This window comes from Procambarus clarkii, chromosome 65, assembly GCF_040958095.1.
Source record: "Procambarus clarkii isolate CNS0578487 chromosome 65, FALCON_Pclarkii_2.0, whole genome shotgun sequence".
In the NCBI taxonomy this organism is placed as follows: Eukaryota; Metazoa; Arthropoda; class Malacostraca; order Decapoda; family Cambaridae; genus Procambarus; species Procambarus clarkii.
The window spans coordinates 9912582-9938562 of record NC_091214.1 but is presented as its reverse complement, the minus strand read 5'-3'; the positions used below and the strand labels follow the sequence as shown (position 1 = coordinate 9938562).

The window sequence follows — 25981 nt, the reverse complement described above, 5'->3', positions numbered from 1 at the left end:
TGTCGGTTAAGGTTGTCTTTTCCTTTCTTTCTTGGTTGTTCCAGGACTGTCGTCTTATGCCGAATTCTATCGCCTCCTATCGTGCAACACTGGCAGAGCTGCTGCAGCATGTTTTCGGTTTTGATGTTACTTCAGTGCCGTTTCACAAGCTGTCTCGTGTGTTGTTTCACCTCTGGCCTGCTCATGCGCCACTTGAGCTGTCCTGGTCGCTTGACACTTATCTCTCTTCCCCTGGGTTTGTAGTGGCCTCTTCGGTTCAGGACTGTTTCTCTAAGGCTCTTTTCTTGTTGGCATTGGCCTCTGGGGGTCGGGTCGGGGAGCTTCATGCTCTCCTCCGGCACAGGGGTTTCTGCTCGTTTGGTCCTGGCTGTAGGTTTGTTTGTTAGCAGCCGTCTCCTTCTTTTCTGGTGAAGAATGAGACTGCTGCTTTGGGTTGATTCGGTTTCCCTTCTTTTCTGTTCCAGTGTTCGGGTCTTCCAGGTCGTCTGCAGGGTTATTCGGTCTAGCAAGCCTGCGGTCTATCCCCGTGTCCAAGACGTTCGCAAGTTTGCTTCTCTTGCCGCTGTTTTTGGTAATGTCTTGGGTTGACATTCGGGCACAGGGTTTTTGGAAGTCGAACTGGGCCCTGGCTGCGCGTTACTTGGTAAACGTTCCCGGACCTAGTCGGGCCTGTGTCGCTTTGGGTCGGCGGTTGCAGCCAATTGTCTCGGCTTTGCGTTGAGGAATGAGCAGCGACCGCTTCCCGGGTAAGTTCCTATGGTTTTTATCTGTGGGTAGGTAGCTCTGGGAAGCTGATGGGGGCTCCCCCAGAAAACCAGCGTTGATTGTAATGAAATGCCATTTTCTGCGTGAGTCCCAGAGGCTCCCCGGCAACCCTCCCTCCCCCCAGTCAGTGGTTTTCGCGTTTTGTTTTTATGTCCAGCCTCAGAACTGAGAGGTGGATAGCTGGCGTGGGGATCTGGGGCTCCCTCTTCCCCCTGCCGGGGAGGGGGAGCTGGCAGACTGCGACACGGCGACGTGTGACGTCATATTCATTTTTGTTTGGGGAGTTCTATCCACTTGTTCGGCTTTTTGTAGCAATTTTCACCAGAATAGGGGTTTGTTTTGGGATGCCTACTTTTCTGGGTGCCTAATCAGGTCAGTGGCAGGCATAGAATGCTTCCAAACACATGGGGGTTTCTTTAGGCCATTGTTCCTCGTGCCTCTGTGAGGGGGCCAGGTTCTAGCTCGTGGTCCCCATTCAACTCTGTTTTTTTTCCAAGATGGCAGCCTATCACTGGAGGTCCCAGGAGTCCATTTCGTACCCAATCTACTGCACTTGCGTTTCGACTATGTACGAAAAAATCTAAAAGGGTTTTCCTGGTTGAAGGAGCAAATAAGATTTATTGGCTGGCACAGTGCTGTGCAGTGGTTAATGGTGACAAGTTCCAGGTATTGAGGTATGGTGGAAATGAGGAACTTAAACAAAACACAGGGTACAGGACACAATCAGGTTTACTCATAGAATGAAAGTAGCATATAAAGGACCTGGGAATTATAATGTCTGACGACCTGACATCTAGTGAACACAACCGAGCAAATATACAGTGTGTCCTCTCTTGATCGAACTATATGGGGCGAAGCCGACCCGTTCCAGTGCGGAATTCGTTCCACCCGTCCGGCCCCAACAACCTTCTTAAAAAAAAAAAATACATATGCTAGGACACGTTTGCCTCCCCTGCGACCACCTACCTCCCCTGACACCACCTGCCACCACCTACCTCCCCTGATACCACCTGCCACCACCTGCCTCCCCTGATACCACCTACCACCACCTGCCTCCCCAGACACCACCTGCCACCACCTACCTCCCCTGACACCACCTGCCACCACCTGCCTCCCCTGACACCACCTACCACCACCTGACTCCCCTGACACCTGACACCACCTGCCACCCTTGACACCACCTGCCTCCCCTGACACCACCTGCCACCACCTGCCTCCCCTGACACCACCTGCCTCCCCTGACACCACCTGCCACCACCTGCCTCCCCTGACACCACCTGCCACCACCTGTCTCCCCTGACACCACCTGCCACCACCTGCCTCCCCTGACACCACCTGCCTCCCCTGACACCACCTGCCACCACCTGCCTCCCCTGACACCACCTGCCTCCCCTGACACCACCTGCCACCACCGGCCTCCCCTGACACCACTTGCCTCCCCTGACACCACCTACCTTCCCTGACACCACCTGCCTTCCCTGACACCTGACACCACCTGCCACCCTTGACACCACCTGCCTCCCCTGACACCACCTGCCTCCACTGACACCGCCTGCCACCACCTGCCTCCCCTGACACCACCTGCCACCACCTGCCTCCCCTGACACCACTTGCCTCCCATGACACCACCTGCCTCCCCTGACACCACCTGCCACCACCTGCCTCCCCTGACACCACTTGCCTCCCATGACACCACCTGCCTCCCCTGACACCACCTGCCACCATCTGCCTCCCCTGACACCACCTGCTTCCCCTGATACCACCTGCCATCCCTGACACCACCTGCCACCACCTGCCTCCCTTGACACCACCTGCTGCCACCTGCCTCCCCTGACACCACCTGCTACCACCTGCCTCCCCTGACACCACCTGCCTCCCTTGACACCACCTGCCTCCCCCTGACACCACCTGCCACCACCTGACTCACCTGACACCACCTGCCACCACCTGCCTCACCTGACACCACCTGCCTCCCCCTGACACCACCTGCCTCCCCCTAACACCACCTGCCACCACCTGCCTCCCCTGACACCACCTGCCTCCCCCTGACACCACCTGCCTCCCCTGAAACCACCTGCCTCCCCTGCCACCACCTGCCTCCCCTGACACCACCTGCCACCACCTGCCTCCCCCTGACACCACCTGCCTCCCCCTGACACCACCTGCCTCCCCCTGACACCACCTGCCTCCCCCTGACACCACCTGCCACCACCTGCCTCCCCTGACACCACCTGCCTCCCCTGCCACCACCTTCCTCCCCTGCCACCACCTGCCTCCCCTGCCACCACCTGCCTCCCCTGCCACCACCTGCCTCCCCTAACACCACCCGCCACCCTTGACACCACCTGCCTCCCCTGGCACCACCTGCCTCCCCTGGCACCACCTGCCTCCCCTGCCACCACCTGCCTCCCCTGCCACCACCTGCCTCCCCTGACACCACCTGCCTCCCCTGGCACCACCTGCCTCCCCTGGCACCACCTGCCTCCCCTGGCACCACCTGCCTCCCCTGCCACCACCTGCCTCCCCTGCCACCACCTGCCTCCCCTGACACCACCTGCCTCCCCTGCCACCACCTGCCTCCCCTGACACCACCTGCCTCCCCTGCCACCACCTGCCTCCCTTGACACCACCTGCCTCCCCTGCCACCACCTGCCTCCCCTGACACCACCTTCCTCCCCTGCCACCACCTGCCTCCCCTGCCACCACCTGCCTCCCCTGCCACCACCTGCCTCCCCTAACACCACCCGCCACCCTTGACACCACCTGCCTCCCCTGGCACCACCTGCCTCCCCTGGCACCACCTGCCTCCCCTGCCACCACCTGCCTCCCCTGCCACCACCTGCCTCCCCTGACACCACCTGCCTCCCCTGCCACCACCTGCCTCCCCTGACACCACCTGCCTCCCCTGCCACCACCTGCCTCCCCTGACACCACCTGCCTCCCCTGCCACCACCTGCCTCCCTTGACACCACCTGCCTCCCCTGACACCACCAGGGAGAATAGAACCAGTGCAGAGTAGAGGTGCAATAGGCACACTCAGAGAGCACTGTCTGAACACCAGAGGTCCACAGCTGTTCAACACCGTCCCAGCAAACATTAGAAATATTGCAGAAACAAAGGTGGATGTATTCAAGAGGCAGTTAGATAAGTTCTTGCAAGAAGTGCCGGATCAACCAGGCTGTGGTGGATATGTGGGCTTGCGGGCCGCTCCAAGCAACAGCCTGTTGGACCAAGTTATCATAAGTCGAGCCTGGCCTCAGGCCAGTCTCGTGAAATAGAAGAACTCCCAGGTTCCTCTCCAGGTATACTCCTGGTATGCACCCTTCCTCCTCACCCTTTCACACATCTCTACCTTTGCTCACCATAGCCCGTGCTGCTTGGAACATTTTGTTCCAAGTAGCGAATCTTAAACAAAAACAACAACATCTCCACCACCTCATCCCCACACTTCCCAACCTCTCCACCCTTCCTCACCCCTTCCCCAGCTTTCAACTCGTGTACAGGTGTCCTCTAGGCTACATTCTTGCCACATATTAGCTCCCAGTTCAAGCAGGTCGTGACTGTCTTACTTCTACAACAACTAAGCCAGTGTGAGGAATTGTTTGACATGTTTCTTTGAGCAGATGGAAGAAGGAATCCAAGATAGATATAAATCATTAACATTTTATTAAACATTAAACTTAACACTTTGTTCTGCTTCTCTTCAGATAATGGTAGCGAGTCTCCTGAGGCTCGTGCCAGCACTGTGTGGTTGCAGAAAAATGTTCTTCCCAAGTTGAAGAAATGGTCAGCTGAGGTACAAGAAGGTGGAGATGTGGAGGACAAAGGGTCCCTCAAGCTAATAAATGTTCAAGAATATAATCAGTTATATCAGCAGTTGAAGATCAAATATGGAAAGGCATTGGTGAAGGTGATTACATGCTTTGCATTGTAACTAATTTTTGAATAACTAATCTTTGCTCTTGTTTACTTTTCTGGGGGAGCCCCTTCGGCTCCCCAGAGCTTATCCAGGCTCATATGCTAATGTCAGACTTTGGCATCAATCATGTGTATGGAGTTCTAGGGGCTTACCAGGGACCACGAGCCAGAACCTGGCCCCCTCAGAGAGGTAAGTTGAGCAATGGCCTATAGAAACCCCTGTGTGGTTGGAAGCATTCTATGTCTGCCATCGACCGGGTTAGGCACCCAGAAAGGTAAGCATCCCAAAACAAACCCCTATTCTGGTAAAAATTGCTACCACAAGCCGAACAAGTGAATAGAACTCCCCTAAAAGAAACGAGCAAACGATCATGAGGTCACACGTCGCCGCGTGTGACCTCTCCCCCTCCCCAGGAGGGGGAAGGGAGAGCCCCAGACCTACCGCACCGGCTATCCACCAGTCAGTTCTTCGGCTGATGCTAGAGGCTGAGGTCGTGTGCTCTGGCTCCGGTGGTTGTTTCAGCACTGTACGTAGAGTGTGGTGACTGTCTTCTAGGTGGTGCGTGAGCTGGGAGTGATTCTCCAGTACTCGGGCTGCATGTTCCTAGGGTTTCCTTCCCTAGGTGCCTGGTAAGTACTGCCCTTGGGGCTTGGGCCACCTTCCACAAGTTCCTTGGGTTCTGCCCCTGCTAGGCCGTTACCTGCTTGGTTTTCAGCCGCCCTTTGATTGCTCAGGTGTTCTGTCTCCCTTGCTCGCCTTAGGGTTAGGGGCAGTTTGCACTGGTGGAGCGCAGGGTACTGTGCAGCTTGTTTTCACTAATCATGGTGGCCGGCTCTGTTCCGCCTGGGTATGCTGTCCTCTTGCGGGGTTTTCTTTTTCTTTTTGTTTGTCTGCCTTGGGGGGGGGGGAAGTCTGCCTTCGTTCTTGCCCCCTGTGTACTGAATATTCTTCCTTCTTCCAGTGGTGCCCCCTGCTAGATCCCTGTGAGTGTACACATCATGGGGTTTCAGTTCTTAGAAGGTTGTTTGGTAGACTTGGGCGCCGGTTAGCAGTACCACAAATATATTTTAAATTATTTGTTCTATGTATTTCCAATGCAGTTTTATTTGTTTCTTTTATCATACATGATGCATATTTGTGACATTTACAATATGTATACAGTAGAATGTTCATAATATTCCATGGAACTGTGATACATGTGTCAGTAATGTGTCCACAATAAATGTTTATTGTCACAATATTACATGGTAAAAATTCACTAAAATTACAATATGTACAGTTTCACACACTATTTACACAGTAACACACTGTATTACACACTCAGTACTTTGGAGGTGTGTAATAATCAACGAAGTAGTCCATGGTACACAGCACGACTTTGCTCTCGTTGCACCAGGTACAGATAGATTTTCGCTTCATGTCTCATTGTTCTGTGTGCTTGCAAATAACGCACTCGCGTGCACCCTTGGCTTTAGTACTTGTAGGTGGTATGTAGCCTAGCTTGTAAAGCATAAGGTAGTATTGAGACGATTTTAGGAAAAGCTCAAATTGTAAGGTAGTCTTGAAAAGATCGCTTTGTAAGGTCTCACACACAAGAAGAGATTCAGCTAGCCTCAAAAAGTGTCCGTCAGTCAGGAAGAGATTCAGGTATTCTTGAAAATATCTGTGGAAAACACCACCATGGAAGCCGCTAACACTGTTCATCTATGCTGCTTGTATCAGATGTATCATCACTGAACGCAGAAAACGATTCATCTATGTATCATCTATATAAATTGGAGATGGCAAGGGTGGGGCTCAGAGCTACAACTGGATACGCTTGCTGTATCATGCTCATAGGTGCTGTATCACTTTTATCCGACCGTTGTGTTAAGTGCTTATTGCGCCTAGCTTCACCAATATTATAACCCTTATGTTCTTCAAACAATAAGGTCTGAATTTCACCTACTGAGCCCAATCTTTCAACACCGTGTCTGACAGGTGTTTGGGAGCCAGAGGCATGTGTGCCACAAATAGTTGCTCACACAGTACTAACCCAGCCAGCAGCCCTTGTCTTTCATATTTGTTATAGCAAAAGGTTCGTTCAGTGTTTGTTGGGTAGGCTGCTCCATTATGACAATCTTTCTTTGTTTCAAATGTGTTCCAATTGTTTTGTATTTGTCACTTATGTCTCAATAATGGAGCAGCCTACCCGACAAACACTGAACGAACCTTTTTGACATTTGTTGTACTTCAAAAATTTCATTTCTTTTTTTTCTACAAAAACGTCAATACTTTGCAACATCTCAGCAGTCACCCCTTTATATCCCAGCATCATTAGCATCTTTAAACAAGAACAACATAATTTATGTGCATCGTCGGAGGCGTCCGAGAATGTGCAAGAAGCAGCGCGACCCCACCATGTGGTGTTGACGTTACTCAAACGAGCGCTCGCCGTACGGGATGATTTGACACCAATCGGGCCCAAAATGTTCGCCTTTTGGGGCGATCGTTATGTGAGGTACCACTGTATATGCTAGCTCTATCTAAAAATCCAACATTCTGTTTGTAACTCATTTTGTATGTACAGTATGTACTTTTACATTATTATTATTATTATTATTACTGTAATTATTATTATTATTATTATTATTATTATTATTAAGATTATTATTATTATTTCATGGTTTTGAGTTACTTTGATCTCCAAGCTTCCCCTCACTTTATAAGAGACAACCAGATCCTGATCCTGGCTCACAGAAGGCTCAAGTGGCGGCAGCTCCAGTCCTATATCCACTTGGAGCTACTGAAATGGCTCTACACGATATTATGATTTCTGGCTAATACAAATTTCCGAGTTCAATGAACTGGATCCAATCCAAGGTGGATAACTGGGTGTCCACTGTAACTGTGTGGGGTGACCAATGACCATCAGGTTTACTCTAGATCATCGTGTGTTGCACTTTGTCTTAAAGAACCTTCATCGTTATATATTTGGCATGTATATAAAATGTATGTTTTTTATTTTTTTTGCACTCTGAAATAGAGAACTTAATTAAAGCAAATGCCTTACAGATGTGGCCAGAGACTACAGATCCTCTGAAGTACGTGTATGAGGATATTGCCATTGCCACCTATTTGATTTTGATTTGGCAACAGGAAAGAAAAAAGAAAGGACTAACTACCAATCAAACCTTTGTTGACTTAGGTTGTGGCAATGGCCTTCTTGTCCACATCCTGTCAAGTGAAGGGCATCAAGGACTTGGAATAGATATCAAAAAGCGTCATATTTGGGATATGTTTCCAAAGCACATTCAACTGAAGGTAATAGAACTACCGGGTATATATATATTAGTTTAAATTAACAACATTTGTGCCTCGATGAAAGATTAACAACTGGACTACTGTATATCGGCTTAACCCCGAGTGCTGAATACACTGATTCGTTTAACACTCTTACACTAACTTTGATGGCAGAACAATAAATCTGTAAATAAATGTATAAAATTATTTTATTTTGAAATTAATTTTGTAAATAAGACCTATTTGCAAAAGTAGAATTTTACAACATTTTGCTTAGTCATATTCAGGTAAAATGAATTTTACATCTTGATGAATTGATTGTAAAACGTTTGTGTATGACTTGAAATTCTAGAATTGTATGCATCAGTGTGTTCTCTGTGTGAGCCCGTCAGTGGCTTCCTGAAGTTATGTCGCAGAGATTGCTCCGTTCTGATGGGTCACATCAGAGGCAGGAGTTGTGTTTGGCTTGATGGGGATGAGAGCCAGACCTTGGCTTCCCTCACTGAGGCACAGAAAGCATGGGACAATTTCCCCATCCCCAAATAAAAAGCATCCAAGAAGTCAGTGAGACTTTACAGAAAACTGGAGAGTTCAAAGAAAATAAAGCCTTGAAACTGCCAAACAACTCTGAAACCATTTGTATTTCACAGGAGATTCACTCAAACTAGCTAAAAACTAAAAGTACAGATTGACGCCTGGCCCCTGCCCACAGCTGGCTCCCAAGTTCGGTTCTGTTGCTGATATTTTGGTGGAAAGTTCTATCAGTAGTGTTCTGGGTGTCAAACATGGCAAGCCCCTTTGTTTCAATCTGAGTGCTGGCCATCCTTGGACTTTGTCCTTTGGGGCCATTTGCTTTGTGTTTTGTTTCTTTCTTTTAGTATTTGCCTTTGTGTTTTTTCTAGCTTGTGTGAGCTTTGCTTTAAGTTGCATGGTTCAGGGTTTACTTCCCTGGGTGCTCACTACTGCTGCCCTTGCACTGACAGTTACATTCTCTACTGTGTCTAGGAGTTTGGCCCTGAGAGGCCAGGCCACTCTGGTGGAGAGTCATGCTTTGGGCTGTTCAGTGGTCTTTGACTCCTTTGTTTTGGCCCTCGGCTGGAGGGGGTGTTCTGTCGGTTGTGCTTGGCCACACTGAGGTTCATATGCTTGGTTTATGTGGTGCGCCACATTTATCACTCGCTGCATTTGGTGCCTGTTCTTATGAAGAGCAGTTCTGGTGCCTGGGTGCCCTGCTTGGTTAGCAGCCTTCAGGTCATGGTAATTCCCTCTTGGATCTTTGGCATGGGCCGTTATGGATTGACCCATCGTGCCCAAGTGCTAGCTTGAAGGGTAGTCCTACCTAGTCCGGGTGGTTCCCCAGGGTTCATTTCCTTGTTCCCTTGGGTTCCTTGAATTCATCCTTCCAGAGGTTTCTTTCCTTCTGTTTTCCCAGCAGAGGCTTGGAAGGTCCTTGTGGCTTACCTCCTGCATGACCCGGTTTATTCCTTGGTTATCGATCTGGCCTCCTTTAAGTTCGAGTCGTCTTCTCCTTGTTGGATGCGTTATGAGGTTCCAGAATCATCCTGACTGGGAGACTGTCCTTTGTTTTCCCTTGAGGCTTGAAGTGGTTTTGCCATACCTGCATGCCTGACTGGTAGAAGGTGTTGACTGTGTTGCAGGTGCTTCTTGGGGGGTTGCTTCTTTATTTTCTTCAATTTTTCATGGATATGATACCAACATCAAATCATATATCAGACGTCGCCCTATCCCCACTAGATTTTGAAGAAGCCATAAACAGTATGCCTCTGCACTCTGCACCAGGCCCGGATTCTTGGAACTCCATATTCATCAAGAACTGTAAAAAACCACTATCGCAGGCCCTTCACATTCCGTGGAGACAAAGCCTAGATACTGGCGTTACCCTCACATACTAAAAACAGCAGAGATAGCACCACTCCATAAAGGAGGAGATAAGGCAGAGGCAAAAAATTACAGACCGATAGCACTAACATCGCACATCTTAAAAATTTTTGAGAGAGTGCTAAGAAGTAAGATCACAAAATACATGGAATCACAGCATCTCCATAACCCCGGACAACATGGTTTCAGAACAGGGCGCTCTTGCCTGTCGCAGTTGCTGAACCACTATGATATGGCATTAGATGCTATGGAAGACAAACAAAACGCTGATGTAATTTACACAGATTTCACAAAAGCTTTTGATAAATGTGACCATGGTGTTATTGCACATAAAATGCGTTCAAAAAGAATTACCGGGAAAATAGGCAGATGGATCTACAATTTCCTGACTAACAGAACCCAATGTGTAATAGTCAACAAAATAAAATCCAGCCCATCAACCGTGAAGAGCTCAGTCCCCCAGGGTACTGTGCTTGCTCCAGTACTTTTTCTCATCCTCATATCGGACATAGACAAGAACACAACCTATAGCACTGTATCATCCTTTGCAGATGACACTAGGATTTTCATGAGAGTTGACAACATAGAGGACACAGCAAACCTCCAATCAGATGTAGATCAGGTCTTTCTATGGGCTACAGAAAATAATATGGTGTTTAACGAAGATAAGTTCCAGCTCATGCGGTACGGAAAAATTGAAAATATAAAAACGGAAACCACGTACAAAACTTAGGCAAATCATAACATAGAACGAAAAGGCAATGTAAAGGATCTGGGTGTACTCATGTCGGAAGACCTTACCTTTAACCCTTAACCCTTAAACTGCGCAACGCGCCTGCAGGCTCACGTCTGGTTTGCGCAACACGCCTCCGGGTATTTGTATTTTTCACGTTCCATTCAAAACTCCCGTGGCTACATGGGGTTCACATCAGCTTCCTCAGGGCTCTTGTAAACAGACGCCATCTTTAAAAAAAATCATGGTCCACATTCCCGGGTGTGGGAGCCTCAGTAGTGTGTGAGCAACCAAGGCTGGCGCTCGCAGCATGAGCGCACAGCACTGCTGTTCAGCATGTGACCACAGCATCACCTAATAATGTCAAAATATATATATAACTTGTATTATTTAGCTATGATAGTGTTATATTAGAGCCTGAGTGTGATAATGACTGGGTACAATGTTCAAATATCAGTGATTCAATGCTGTTCACGATGTTCACAGCGCTAGCCACAGCACCACAGCATTATTTCGTTCATCTAGGAATCTTCAAATGATTTCTTAGGTTCCTTTTCAAAATAAACGTGTGGTCAATTATTCATTTACAGGAATTAGTGACCAGGTTTGTGATAATAGCAGGATTGTGGTTATAATTAGCGTTGTGCGTAGTATTGTGGAAGGAGGAATTTTGATGAGGGAGGGAGGGCGAGAATTGAGGTAGCCTCATTGTGTGTGTGTGGCTGCCACTCTTGTTTTGCTCACCATACTAGCTTAGTGGTTCGCTATGGGCAACACATATGTACATGGGTATGTATAGTGTGTGTATATAGTGTAAGAACAGCAACAGGAGAATGTTGAGAGGAGCTATTTTGGTGAGGGAGGTGACGTAATCGTAGCGTCGTCTGCTGTGTGATTTTTCATGCAGTGTATGATGGCCACTGTACTGTTTGGACACAATACCGGCTTACTTATTGCATAGTTCTGGTAAATAAAACATGTAGATAGGTATATAGAACATGTGTAATAAGAACTATAACAATATGGTGGGAGGAGCAATGTTGGCGAGTAAGATGTTGGAGTGAGGGAGACTGGCTGGGTGTGGCTGCTCTCACTCAAGGTGTTCTGAATGTGTTCATGGCCAAATGATCCTATTGGCCCATACGAGGCAGCTTCTATTGGCCCATACGAGGCAGCTTCTATTGGCCCATACGAGGCAGCTTCTATTGGCCCATACGAGGCAGCTTCTATTGGCCCATATGCGGCAGCTGCTATTGGCCCATACAGGGCAGCTGCTATAGGCCCATATGAGGCAGCTGCTATTGGCCCATACGAGGCAACTGCTATTGGCCCATATGAGGCAGCTGCTATTGGCCCATACGAGGCAGCTGCAATTGGCCCATACGGGGCAGCGGCTATTGGCCCATACGGGGCAGCTGCTATTGGCCCATACGGGGCAGCTGCTATTGGCCCATACGGGGCAGCTGCTATTGGACAATACGAGGCAGCTGGTATTGGCCCATACGAGGCAGCTGCTATTGGCCGATACGAGGCAGCTGGTATTGGCCCATACGAGGCAGCTGGTATTGGCCCATACGAGGCAGCTGCTATTGGCCCATACGAAGCAGCTGCTACGCGATGTTCTGAATGTGTTGATGGTAAATGTATATAGTGTGTGACAGTGTATAGTGAGTACATATGTTGTAAATATACATAAATGAACATGAAACATTGGTGTGAATAACTGTATGATGGGTGGGGCAAAGTTGGCGAATACAATGTTGGAGAAGTGAGGGAGGGCTGGCTGGGTGTGGCAGCTCTCACTCGCGGTGTTCTGAACGTGTTGATGGTGAATGTATATAGTGTGGTGAATATACATGGTGAATGTATATAGTGTGTGACAGTATATAGTGTGTAAATAGATTGTATATATACACAAATTAGCATGATACATAGTAAATATGTGCTGCATATGTGTACACAAGCACGTAACACAGTGTCTACGGACAGTACGGATGTTGTACTGCGATATTATAGTGTACGTGTTCATTATACATTGGATTGGCACATAAAAACAATGAAAATGTATTTGGAAAGGTGCGCAAAAAATGAACGAAAATATATTCGCGGCAACTCGCGCACCCCGCCCCGAGCGCCCCACCGCCCCCGAGAGCTTATGGCACGGGCGCACGGGGAATGATGACGTCACGCCCCAACTTCCGGACCCCATAGCAGCCAAAGTAAGTACAATTTCGACTTTTTTTTACATACCCATACTGAGGGAAGGGTTTTTGACACTTTAAAAAGAAAAAAATAATTTTTTTCAGAGAATTTATTTCCTGCGCACTGCGGGGGTGTCACATTTGGAGGCAACACAATTAAGGGGGTTAAAGTGCGCATCACGTCATATGACGTGTTGGAAGTTGTTCCAGTCAACTGCGCATCACGTCATATGACGTGTTGGAGTACTATGCAAGATTTAAACGGCCCGCGGATACACGGGGTTCACCACACCTTCATCAGGGCTCTTGTAAACAGACGCCATTTTTTAAAAAAAATCATGGGCCAAACTCCCGGGTGTTATTGGCCTTGGTATTGAGTGAGCAACCAAGCCTGACGCACGCAGCATGAGCTAACAGCACTGCTGTTCAGCTTGAGACCACAGCATCACCTAAAAATGCCAAAATATACTTGTTCATGCTATTATGTAGCGATGATATTATTACAGAAGACCCCTGACTGATAAAACTGACCAGGGTTCTGATAATAGCAGGATTGTGGTGATATTTAGCGCTGTGCGCCATGGAGGGAGGAGTAATGCTGTGAGAGGGAGGATGGTGGCGATGTCTTCTAGCTGTGTGTGGCCACCTTTTATTGACTGCACTCAGCATACCAGCTTAGTATGTTCGCTATGGTGAACACAAATGTAGATACTTGTATATAACGTGTGTATAGAGGGTATAAACAGCAAGAGAAGGTTGGGAGCCGCCATTTTGGTGAGGGCGGTGGCGTTGTCTGCACGACGCCACCGTGCAGACAACGGTGTTGTTTACTGGTTACCACGATGGTCTTTGGGCACCATACCAGTTTACTTCTACAAGTATGGTGAATAAAACAGGTAGATATTTATATATAATGTGTGTATATAGCATAATAACACCACACAGTATTGTTAGAGGAGAAATATTAGTGCGTCTGGCCTTGAGGGCGGTAGCCATCAGCTGACTGTGAGAGGTCCTACGTCTTTGTGCCTTTACTCACCATACAAGCTTAGATGTACAGTTATGGTGAACAAAACATGTAAATACTTATATAGAACGTCTGTATATAAAAGCAAAAACAGTATGATGGGTGGAGAATGGTGGCAAGTCAGGTGAGGTGAGGGAGGGAGGGAGTGGCAACCAGTGGTGGGCTGCCACTGCCACTGCCACTCAGCATACCAACTTAGTGGCTCGGTATGGTGAACACGAATGTAGATACTTATATATAGCGTCTGTATATAGTGAATAAAAGCAAAAAACAGTATTGTGGGAGGAGAATGTGGGTGAGTCAGGTGACTTGAGGGAGGGAGAAAGTAGCAACCAGTGGCGGGCTGCCACTGCCACTGCCACTCAGCATGCCAACTTAGTGGTTCGTTATGGTGAACATGAATGTAGATACTTGTATATATAACGTCTGTATATAGTGAATTATAGCAAAAACAGTATTGTGGGAGGAGAATGTGGGTGAGTCAGATGACTTTAGGGAGGGCGGGAGTGGCTGGCTGGTACACGGCGGTCACTCCTCGTTACTTTTTGACTCATAGTAGCTACTTAGTGGTTTGTTATAGTGAACAAAACATGCAGATACTTATATATAACCTGTGCTTATAGTATAATAACCGACAAAGTATTTGTTCACTGAATGATGAACATCATTGAATCAACAATATGCACACCATATTTTTGAGTACAGCAATGATTCACTCATTTTATTATATAAATATATCAAACTACACACTATTAAATAATATTACAGCAAAAAAACTATGAAAAATCAATCAGAGATATTGAAATAAATAGGTAATTATCTCTTTGTGGCAACTCCGGCCTGACAGCTGGCGAGCAACAGACCGCCTGGGACGCATGCTGAGTGAGCGCCTATTTTTTGCCAGACTTCCCCGCCCTATAGCGGGCAATATATGTCACTTACGATTGTTTTATTATTTTTCCTGTGATCAGTGAACACAAATTAACAGGTTAGGAAGAAATTTTTTATTTTTTTCAAAATTACATGCACCTGTGAGGAAGAAAGGATATTATACCCCTAGCATGTTAAGGGTTAAAGAACACAATAAAGTAGCCGTCACAACTGTAAGAAAAATGACAGGTTGGATAACAAGAACTTTTCACACTAGAGATGCTATACCGATGATGATACTTTTCAAAACGCTTGTGCTCTCTAGAGTGGAGTACTGCTGCACAATGACAGCCCCTTTCAAAGCTGGAGAAATTGCTGACCTGGAGAGCGTGCAGAGATCCTTTACTGCTAGAATCCACTCAGTAAAACATCTAAACTATTGGGACCGACTAAAGAGCCTACAACTGTACTCCCTTAAGCGCAGGCGGGAGAGGTACATAATAATTTACACGTGGAAAATATTAGAGGGGCTGGTCCCAAACCTGCACACAGAAATAACATCACATGAGACCAGAAGACATGGCAGGATGTGTAGAATACCCCCGTTGAAAAGCAGAGGTGCAGCAGGTACTCTGAGAGAGAACTCTCTATCAACATCAGAGGCCCGAGACTGTTCAACACGCTTCCACTACACATAAGGGGCATAACTGGCAATCCCCTCACATTGTTCAAGAGAGAACTGGATAAGCACCTCCAAAGGATACTTGATCAACCAGGCTGTGACTCATACGTCAGGCTACGAGCAGCTGCGTCTAACAGCCTGGTTGATCAGTCCAGCAACCAGGAGGCCTGGTCGACGACCGGGCCGCGGGGACGCTAAGCCCCAGAAGCACCTTAAGGTAACCTCAAGGCAAGGGGGTTCTCTTGAGCCTCTCGATGCATGCCTCTTCGCTCCTGCCCTTCTCGGTGATGTGGGTCTTGTGCAGCTGCATGCTCAGGTTCATCTTATGTTGGCTGCTTTGGTTGCTGGCATACCTGTTTGCACTTGACTTCTGTCATGTAATTCTTAAGTATCCTGGGGCTTTATTCTGATTCGCTCTTGGAGTAAGTTGTGACGCTCGATGAGTTTTCTCATGCAAGGGTTTTGGTTTCTGCGGCTTCAGCATCAGCTGCCATCCTGAAGTTGTATACTTTTATTCTCCAGGAAGCAGTTTCCTCGAGAAAATCCGTAGGAGCCATGATGTGGGTTTGAACCTATGTGATGGGTGTTCTCACGCTCACGCTCTAGCGACTAGACCACAACATAGTACAGTATAAGGACTGCAACCTGGAGTTCAGTATAACTCCTTAGACCATGTTATGGTCTAGTTGCTAGAGTGTGCGTGAGTGGGAACACCCACCGCATTAGTTCGAACCCCCATCACGGCTCCTACAGATTTTCTCATTGATGCAGTCATGTTAGTGTGATTACTGTGTGTATTGAAAGAGGAGCATCAGAGGTAGAACATTCTTAGATGATAGAGCCAGAGTGTATGGGGGATTGTGTGAAAATCCTATTCCAGCTTCAGTGGAAGCCTCAGGAAATCCTTGTGTGTTCAGTAGAACTCCAGGCTGCAGTCCTTGTATCATGTCATGGTCTAGTTAATAGCAACTGTGCGTGGGAAAACCCACCACATAGGTTCAAACCCTCATCACGGCTCCTATAGATTTTTCTCATTGATGCAGTCATGTTATTGTGATTACTCTGTGTGAAGCAGTTTCCTTGTTTTTTGCCTCCCGTCTCACGTGTTGGCAAGCTATTTTGGCCCGGTCTCTGGATTTGGCACGGGCCCTGGATCACACTTCAGCTTCGTCTTTTAGTTATTTTCTCTTTCCTGAGGACATTGTCTCAGTTTTTTGCCTGCAGCTGCTGTTGGTTGCTGTCCTGTGTCGGATTTGTTGTGTGTCCGTGGTGGTTGGTCTCGACTTTTCCGGCAATTTGATAGAGCCAGAGTTTCGCCTGCTGTTGGTTGAGGTGGGTTCTTTGCGGTGCCAGCAGCTGTTTTCATATGCGCTTCCCTATGCCTTCAGATGCCTTCGAATGCCTTCTTTGTCTGATCAGCCATGTATTTGCTCTGCTAGGAAGGCTGGCTCTCCTGGTTCTCGTCAGTTCTTTTGCGGACTGAGAGGGGGGGGGGGGAGGCTAGCTCAGGTTGCCAGCTCTTGGTCCCATGATTTGTGGGCTTTTCAGATCAAATCTTATAGCCTGTGGTGGAGTTGGTTAGTCCCACCTCCTCCATGGGGTTTGGGGCTTTTGGGGGAAGGTCTCCACTCCTTACCATTGCAGAGTCGTCTTGGAGTGGATCCGAGATGACTCGACCCGAATGAACCCGTCCCTGGACCGAGTTCTTTCTTTTCTTTCATCTGCATATTTTACTGTGGTCCCTTCAGTTCTAGTTTGTTTACACAAAACATTGTTTTTGGTTTCTCTGGCTTCTGGTTGTCGGGTGGGTGAGCATTATTTTCTTCTTTGATGCTGGGGCTTTTGTCCTTTTGCCCTGGTGGATGTTTTGTTCATTTGCAGCTGGCTCTTTCATTTCTGCCAAAGGATGAGTTGGTTGGTTTCCAGAGGGATCCCTTGGTCATGAACGCTTGGTTAGTTCGGCTGGGGGTGTAACATGCACTTCTAGTGCTGGTTTTGTGCAGCTACCCTCATGCCACCAGCTCTGCTTCGACGGACTCTTTGTGGGTTGATCTGATTTCCCATGGGTTCCTTTTTTCCAGGGTTTTTTCTGGGGGGAGCCCCGTCGGCTCCCTGGAGCAATCCAGGCTGATGTGAATATATTAGATTTCTGGTATCAGTCAGTGTGCATGGAGTTCTAGGCTTACTGGGGACCACGAGCCAGAACCTGGCCCCCCATCCCTCAGAGAGGCACGAGGAGCAATCATCCCTCAGAGAGGCACGAGGAGCAATGGCCTATAGAAACCCCCCGTGTAGTTGGAAGCATTCTATACCTGCCATTGATCGGGTCAGGCACCCAGAAAGTTAAGAGCCCCAAAACAAACCCCTATTCTGGTGAAAACATTGCTACAAAGAGCTGAACGAGTGGACAGAACTACCCAAATGAAAACAAGCAAACTAGCATGACGTCACCACATTGGCGCACTCATGTCTGTACAACCCCCCCCCATCCCCGGGAGGGGGAAGGGGGAGACCCAGACCTTCACGCCGGATACCCCACCATTCAGTTCTTGGCTGATGTGATACTGAGAAGGTCGTGTGCATCTGGCTCCAGCAATTGTTTCAGTTCTGTGCCTTATGGTGTGGTGCTGTCTCTATGGTCGGTGTGCAAGTCAGGAGTAATTTCTTCAGTACTCAGGTTGCATGAGCCTAGGGTTCCCTTCCCTAGGTGCCCTGTAAGTACTGCCCTTGGGGCTTGGGGCCACCTTCCACAAGTTGTCTTGGGATCTACCCCTGCTGTTTCTTTTGCTACTCGGTGATTGACCGCCCTTGGAGTCAGCTGGGGTTTCTGTGTTTCCCTGTTTGTCTCTCGCAGGGTAAGAGGTAGTTTTCGTCACTGGTTGGGGTGCAGGGTACTGTGCAGCTAGTTATCACTTCACATAGCAGCCGGCTCTGTTCCGCCTGGGTATGTTTTTCTTTTGCGGGGGTTTCTTTTTCTTTTTGTCTAGCTGCCTGGTGGGGGGGGGGTCTACCACTTGGATGGTCATACTCTATTGTTATTTGGTGGTCCTCTGCTGGGGCCCCCTATGTGTGTACATGTTCCGGGGGCTCAGCTTTAGCAGATTGCTTGGTTTTGTGGCACGGGTTAGCAGTACCCTGCCTGGGCTTCCCTTAGCAAAATATGCAACTAAGGGCCCTGGGAAACCCTGTGGGGGCTCTTTGGTCCAATGGATGCAACCCTCCTGATTCCCCCTCTCGCTTCATGCTAGGATTAAGGTTGCTCTGTCCCCCTTGTCTTGGGGTGAAGGTCACTGGTTGTGCCACCGCCATGCTTTTGACCCAGTCGTGTGAGTTTTGGAGTTTGGTTGCTTGTACGTACTCCAGTTCACCAAATCTACTGATGATCATAAGTGGGTGCAGGCTAGGTTCCAGTTGCTGCAAGCGATACAGTAGGTTGGTTGCTTCCCCGGATGCCCCGAGACTGCCCCACTTTGGTTATAGGGACCCAGACTTGGGGCTGTCAGTCGCATCGGCTTTGGTTCCATCTGCACCCTCTTGTCCTTCCCTTTCTATTGTGCGTCCTGGTCCTTTTCCCTTGCTTCCGGCTCCGAAGTGTCTGAGGGTTTTGGAGTAGGGGCAAGGTTAGTTGGTGTTGAGACTCGGGCAGCTTCAGGGAAGTCCTCTTCCGGGGTGGTGGCGGAGGCATTCGAGCCTGGTCCTCCAGCCTGAGCTTCTGGGTCTGACCAATGAGCCCCCCTTCGTTCCTGCTTTTTCGGCGGTTCCTGCCTTTCCTTTAGAGGCGGAGGGTTTGGAGGACGGTTCGGCCCCCAGGTCCTCGGGGTGAGGTTCTGGTGGTGGGGTTGACTTCGGGGCCTTGGGACCCATTAGACCTCACTTGAGTTTTTGTACCCTCAGAGCAGGGCTTGGTGTTACATGAGCGGGGTTCTCTTATTCTCCCTTCTCGTACGAATTGGATTTGGCGTCTACCCCTTCCTGGGGTTCGGTTCAGTGATCCCGTAGGTTCTTCGGTTCCGTTTTTCCGTAGGTTTTCGGCCTCCTACCCCATGTGGTGTGGGAGGCCATTGCGGCTTGCCGCCTGCGCAACCTGGATTATGCCTTCGTAATGGATCCGCATTCATTCGTGTATGGATCATCTTGTCCTTACTGGGTTTGTTATGAGGTTCCGGAGTCTTCCTGGTTGACAGATAGCCCTATCTTTTCGTTGGAGGCTTGGTATGCATTCTGTTGGCCCTGCACACTTGAGTGGTGGGAAGCTCGTATGGTGTTGCAGGTTTTCCTGAGGGTCGATTTTGAGCATCTCAGTGTGTGCTTGTTCGCCCCTGCCCTTTCACGGGATGTTGGTGTGGTGCAGCTTCATGTGCAGGTTTTCTGTGGGGAGCCCCTACGGCTCCCTGGAGCTTATCGGGCTAATGTATGTTATGTTAGACCGGGACATTAGCTAAGGAGTTCAGACCTACCAGGGACCAGCGCCAGAACCTGGCCCCTTCAGAGAGGTTTCAGGGAGCAATGGCCCTGGAAAACCCCATATGGTTGGGGGTTTTCCTTATCTGCCATCGACCGGGGTTAGGCACCCAGAAAGGTAGGCGTAACAAAACAAACCCCACATGGTAAGAAACTACAACCAAAACCGAACAGAGAGGTAGAAAACTCCCTACAATCCCAAGGAAACAAGCAAACAAGCAAACATCACACTTTACTGCCGCGCCGATCGTCCGCGCAGCCCTCCCCACCCCGGGAGGGGGAGGGGGGAGCCCCGGACCTACCGCGCCGGCTGCCAAGCTCCAGTTCGTTCGCTAATGTCAACCGGGATTGATGCTTCTCTGGCCTCAGTTTCCTAGGCGGTGTTTGCCTTGTGTGGCATTCACTGCCGTGTGTTGTGGTGTGCGGTGGCCAGGAGTACTTCATCAGTGCCGGGGCTGCATGTGCTTAGTGGCTGACTTCCCTAAGCGCCCTGTGAGTACTGCCCTTGCGTAACAGGGTTATCTTCCCTGGGGCGTTCGGGAACCATTCCCGTAGAGGTTCTTGCTGCTCGGCATTTGCCTCGCTCTTGGGGCCAGCTGGGGCTTGGGGCCCTTGTTTGGCCCTGGGTAGGGATTGGTATTGTGCTGGTTAGGGCATCAAGGTGTTGCGCAGCCTGCCACCTAAGCGGCGGCCGGTTTCTGTTGCCTCTGGAGACGGTGTACTTTTGCGGGGTTTTTCTTTTGTTTTTCATTTTCTTGCCTGGTGGGGGTCTGCCTAAGGTGGTTATAGTTCCACTGGTAGTGTTTGGCGGCCCTCTGCTAGGCCCCCGTGCTTGTACACGTCTCAGGGGTTTTCAGTGCTATAATCTACCCTCTTGTTATGTTTGGGTTTCTTAACCGGTTAGCAACACCTTGCCCAGGCTTCCCGTAGTTGTTATCCTACGGGCCCTGGAAACCCCTGTCTGGGCTCGGGGGACCATTGAATGTGTCTTCCGGGTTCCAACCCATCTTGAACGGGATCGTTGATTGCTGTTCCCTTGTCTCCGGGTGACAGTCGCCATTTTTACCTCCGTCATGCTGCCTGTTGGGTCACTGACACCTTGACCCGGAGTCTTGCGAGTGATTCTCTGCTTGTTCTCCAGTACTCTCCTGATGTTATTACTGTTCAGAGTACAGGCGGCATCCGTGTTGCAAGCTAGGTTAGGTTGCTGCAACATGCTAGGTTGGTTTCCCACTTGAATGCCCCGTGGCCGCCCCGTTTGGTTAGGTGCTGCTCGCCCCTTTCTCTCCATGTTCCCGGCTCCGGAACGTCTGCGGGTTTCGGGGTCGGGGCGGGGTTCAGTTGCGGCAGAGACTCGGGCGGTTTTCGGGGGATGCCCCGTTCGGGTTGGGGACGGAGGTTTGAGCCTGTGCCTCCTGCCAAGGCTTCTGGGTCTTACCAGCGGCCCTTTCTTGTTGCCTTTCCCATGGGCTCTTGCTTTTCTTTAAGGGCGGAGGGCTTGGAGGACGGCTCTGCCCCGGGGCCTCTGTTGTTGGTTCCCGGGGCTGTGGGGGTTGCCTGCTAGCAGTTCTGGGGCGGTTTTGCCCCTTCAGGGGTTTTTCTGCTGTTGGGCGTCGTTTTTCGCCCTTCCAGTCTGCTAGCTTCCCACATTTGCTGGCATGTTTTTGTGTATTTAGCGTCAGTCACAGCCCCTGCTGGCGGCCATTTTCGTCTGCCGGTTTCCCGGCGTGGCCACCAGGGCGGCGTTGCGGTTTGTTTACATGCGTCTGGGTGTGCGAGCGAGCGTCTCCGGTGAGTTTCAAAAAATTTGCAGGGTTTTTGTTCTCCTGTTGTCGTTTCTTTGTTTTTCTGGTGTTTTCTTGCCGTTGCCTGTTCCTCTGGGAACGTTTGGGTGTTGATTTTGGGTCTGAGCCTCTGGGTTTAGGCTCAGTGCCCCTGGCTGGTATGCTTGCTCCCACACCTTGCCCCTCGGTTTTCGGTCTGTTGGGACCGTTTTCCCAGGGCGTTCTGCTGGTGTCTGTGCTTTGCCTTTTAGTGGTGTTCTCCGCCGGCAAATGTGGTGGTTTGGGCTCCCCCTGGTTCGATTCTGGGTTCCTTTGGGTTCCTTGGTTTCGTTCTGGAGGTTTCTTCCTCTTGGGCCCCCTTTTGTGGGTTCAGGGGACTTTGTTTCCTCGTGTGACCCGGTTCTGCCTTTTGGGGTTCCGGGGTCTTCCTGGCTTGCAGACTGAGCTTTTTGGGTCTTGGCACATGTTGTGGTTGTGCTGGGACTTTGTGGTTTTGCTGTCGAGGTGGGCCTTTTGATGCAGTTTTGTGCCTTCTTTGCCTGGCCGGCGTAGTGCTCTTTGCCACTAGTCGGCGGCTTGTGATTTTACAATATATGTCCTCACCTAGTTGTGCTTGTGGGGGTTGAGCTCTGGCTCCTTGGTCCTGCCTCTCAACCGTCCGTCAACAGGTAATTACCTAAGTGTAATTACCTAAGTGTAGTTACAGGATGAGAGCTACGCTCGTGGTGTCCCGTCTTCCCAGCACTCTTTGTCATATAACGCTTTGAAACTACTGACGGTCTTGGCCTCCACCACCTTCAACAGGTGTATCGGTTCCTGTGCCTCTTGGGCTCTGTCATGTCTACATGTGACATTGTATGGGGGTCAGCCTCGTTACTTGTGTGAGGAGTCGCCACATTACTTCTTAGTGCTTTCCCGTTCCCATTCTGACACTCAAAAAAAAAAAAAAAAAAAAAAAAAAAAAAAAAAAAAACTTTAATTCTATCTGTGGCTCTTTTGGGTACTCAGTTTCCACCTGTGTCCCCTAGTGCGTGTGCCCCTTGTGTTACATAGCCTGTCCTTCTGAACCCTGTCGATTCCCTTGGGTATCTTGTATGTGGTGATCAGGTCTCCCCTCACTTCCTCTTCTAGCGAAGTGTGGTTTCATTCCCGTAGTCTCTCCTCATGACTTCGGTAGTGTACTTTTTCTTTCTGAAGGGGTTCTGTTCCCTTCTCTGTTGACTGGGCGCTGGGGGAGCAGCTTGCTCTTTTGCCTCTCGCTTGGTCCCGCTGTTGGTGGGCGCTTTGGGTTGTCTTCCGGCCTCTGCTGGCGTCGGAGGACGGCTTCTCCCCCTTGGGGGGGGTTCAGAGCTGGCGGGGTGGGCTTCTTCCCTGCGCTTCGTCATTTCCTCTTCGTGGGTGCGTGGGGCGTGGTCGATCCGCCCCATCCTTCTGGGCTTCCCGTCTGCTCTTTGCAGTCATGAGCTTTTCCAGTCTGCAGTTCTTCTGGACTACTTCCGTCTGCGCCCTGGATCCTCTGCCCTGCTCGGAGGACTGTTGTCTGCTGTTCGGATTCTGTTAGGGCCGGGTGCATGGATGGTGGACCTGGACCTCCAGGTCACTTCTTGGCACGTTCCTCTCCAGTTTTTCTGGGGCTAGCACGGTTGGTAATTACCTATGTGTACTTACCTAAGTGTAGTTACAGGATGAGAGCTACTCTCGTGGTGTCCCGTCTTCCCAGCACTCTTTGTCATATAATGCTTTGATTATAATTGTCATATTGTCATATAATGATTGTCATATGTCATACTATGTCTTAATATGATTGTCATACAATGCTTTGGTGGTGGGGCTTCAGGTTTGCTGTTTTTATTGCATTCCCTCTTTTGTGAAGGGCACTTTGTATACTCTTTGCATCTTTACCGGATCTTAGTGCCCTGTCTGCGTCTGAGATTCGGTGTCTGGCCTACCTCGACGACTGGCTGGCGTGGGCTCCCAGTCAGTCCGCTTGTCTGCTCGCCAGGGGATGGTTCTTTCCAGATCGCTGGGTTTGGTTTCCTGGTGATCTGGTGGTTTTACCTTCTGTTTCCGTCCCGGGTTCGGACCTGGGCCTTGTTTCAGGCTCTTGGGCCCCTCATTGTCTTCCCTCCAGAAGTGTTACTGTGGCTGTGGTCCCGCCTTTGGCTGTTCAGGAGGGGGTCCCGGGTTGCTCAGCGGTTGCTTGGGCGGTTGTGCGGGAGTTTGCACTTCGGCGTGCTTGTCTGCCCGCGGAGTCGGGTTTGGCTCCGGCGTCGGTTGGTTCCTACGGAGACTCCACTTCCGCCTCTTGCATTCCTTGGGTTCCTCTGGGGATCTGGTGTTGGTGCTGCGTCACCAGCTTCCTCTTTGGAGTTTTCGGGGTTCCGTGCCTTGGCAGCTCCCCGAGCCTTCGCTCGATGTGTTCACGGACGGGTCGTCTCTCGGCTGGGGCTTTGTGACCAGTGCTCAACACGTCGGCCGAGGTTGATGGAGTCTGTCTGTCCGTCGGGCTCACAGCCCGGTTCAGGTGTTCATGGCTGTCTGGTTTGCGCTTCGGAGGGTTTGGGTCACTAGGTACTCTACCATTCAGCTCTGTTTGGACTGTTCTCTGGTGGTTCTTGCCGGAACCACAGGGGGTTTGGTTAACCGTGTGGTTCGTGTCCGGGGTGTGTCCTGCGTCCTGGTGGACAGCTGTCTCGGTTCATTCCTCTTCGTGGGTTGGCCAGTCGTCGCCGATTCGTTTTGTTGGCTCTGTTGGGCTTATGGACTCCTGGCCATGGACGTCTTCGGGTCGGCGTGGTCTAGGCGTCGCCCGTTTTGTGGCGCCCTTCCCACCTGCGAGGACTTCACGGTGGAGGCTTTCGGCAGGCCTGGTCGGGGTGGGGGGTACCTGTACCTCTTCTCCCGGTCCAGCTGTTGCTTCGGGTTCTGGCTCGGTTGCAGCCCATTCCCACTGAGAACAGTCCTTATGGTTCCATGGTGGCCGGCCCGGCCTTCTTTTCAGACGCTGCTTGATAGGTGTCCGTACCCGGGGCGTTTTTCCTGAGGCTTCGCCTCTTTCAGCAGGCCGAATCGGTCCTGTCCGTGACTGGTTCGGCCTTCTCTTTGGCTCTTCGCGTCTGGTATTTTGACGCAGGTATCGCCATCTCTATGGTGTTCAGGTGGCTTTGTTGACGGTGTCCCACCTGCGAGCTTCGTCTTGGAGACTGTATGACGTTTATTACGTTTTCTCGCGTTTTGTTTCCCCTCCTGCCTGCTCATGAGTCGCCTGAGCCATCCTGGTCCTTGTTCAGGGTGCCTTCTTCTCTTCCCCTCAGTTTGTGGTAGCCCCTTCGGTTTCAGTTTCCTCCTCTTTGGTACTGGTGGTAGCTTTATTGGTGTGCAGCCTTTCTCTGTCCTGGCGACGGTCGAGACGGCTGCTTTCCGGAGGGGTTCTTGGGGTATTGGTACTTGTTTGATTTGGCCGGGGGGTGCGTCCTGTGTTGTCCAGTTGTGCTTTTTGCTGTTGCCGGCGTACCGTGCCTGGGGATGCGCTGTGGTTGATCCGGTTCCTTCGTTCCCTGTTTTCAGGGCTCGGGTCTCCCGGGTCGTCCGCTGTGTTTTCCTTCTTCCTGCGGTCTGTCTTTGCGCCCGTGCTGTTCAGACGTTTGCAGCAATTGCTGCTGTGTTGGTGACGTCTCGGGCTCATTTCGGGTGCAGGGAATTGTGGGTCGCACAGGTTTTTGGCCGCCCATCCATATGTGCGTCTGTTCTTGGGCGTTCTTGTTGCCTTGGGTCGCAGGTTTGCGACCGGTTGTCTTGGCTTTGCGTTGCAGAGTTTGTGGCGGCCGCCTCCCGGGTTAGCCCTTTCTTTTCCTTCTCTTTGGGTATGAAGCTCCAGGGAGCCGTAGGGGCTCCCCACAGAAAACCAGCGTTGAATGTAATGAAACGCCATTTTCTGGGTGAGCCCCGGAGGCTCCCTGGAAACCCTCCCTCCCACCGGTCGGCGGTTTTTTCGCGTTGGTTGAAGCTTAGCTTCCGAACTGGAGCTTGGTAGCCGGCGCGGTAGGTCCGGGGCTCCCCACTCCCCCTCCCGGGGAGGGGAGGGCTGCGCGGACGATCGGCGCGGCAGTAAAGTGTGATGTTTGCTTGTTTGCTTGTTTCCTTGGGATTGTAGGGAGTTTTCTACCTCTCTGTTCGGTTTTGGTTGTAGTTTCTTACCATGTGGGGTTTGTTTTGTTACGCCTACCTTTCTGGGCACCTAACCCCGGTCGATGGCAGATAAGGAAAACCCCCAACCATATGGGGTTTTCCAGGGCCATTGCTCCCTGAAACCTCTCTGAAGGGGCCAGGTTCTGGCGCTGGTCCCTGGTAGGTCTGAA

General features: G+C 50.3%; 1 protein-coding gene across 2 annotated transcripts in view; it reads left to right on the top strand.

Annotated features, from left to right (window-relative positions):
- The window catches only part of LOC123770980 (probable tRNA (uracil-O(2)-)-methyltransferase), a 156979-nt gene that overhangs the window by 88668 nt on the left and 42330 nt on the right, over positions 1-25981 (top strand). For both annotated transcript variants that reach the window (XM_045763146.2, XM_045763145.2), the window contains 2 exons: positions 4473-4675; positions 7739-7987. In XM_045763146.2, coding sequence (XP_045619102.1) covers positions 4473-4675; positions 7739-7987 — 452 coding nt within the window. The remainder of the gene's footprint in view (positions 1-4472; positions 4676-7738; positions 7988-25981) is intronic.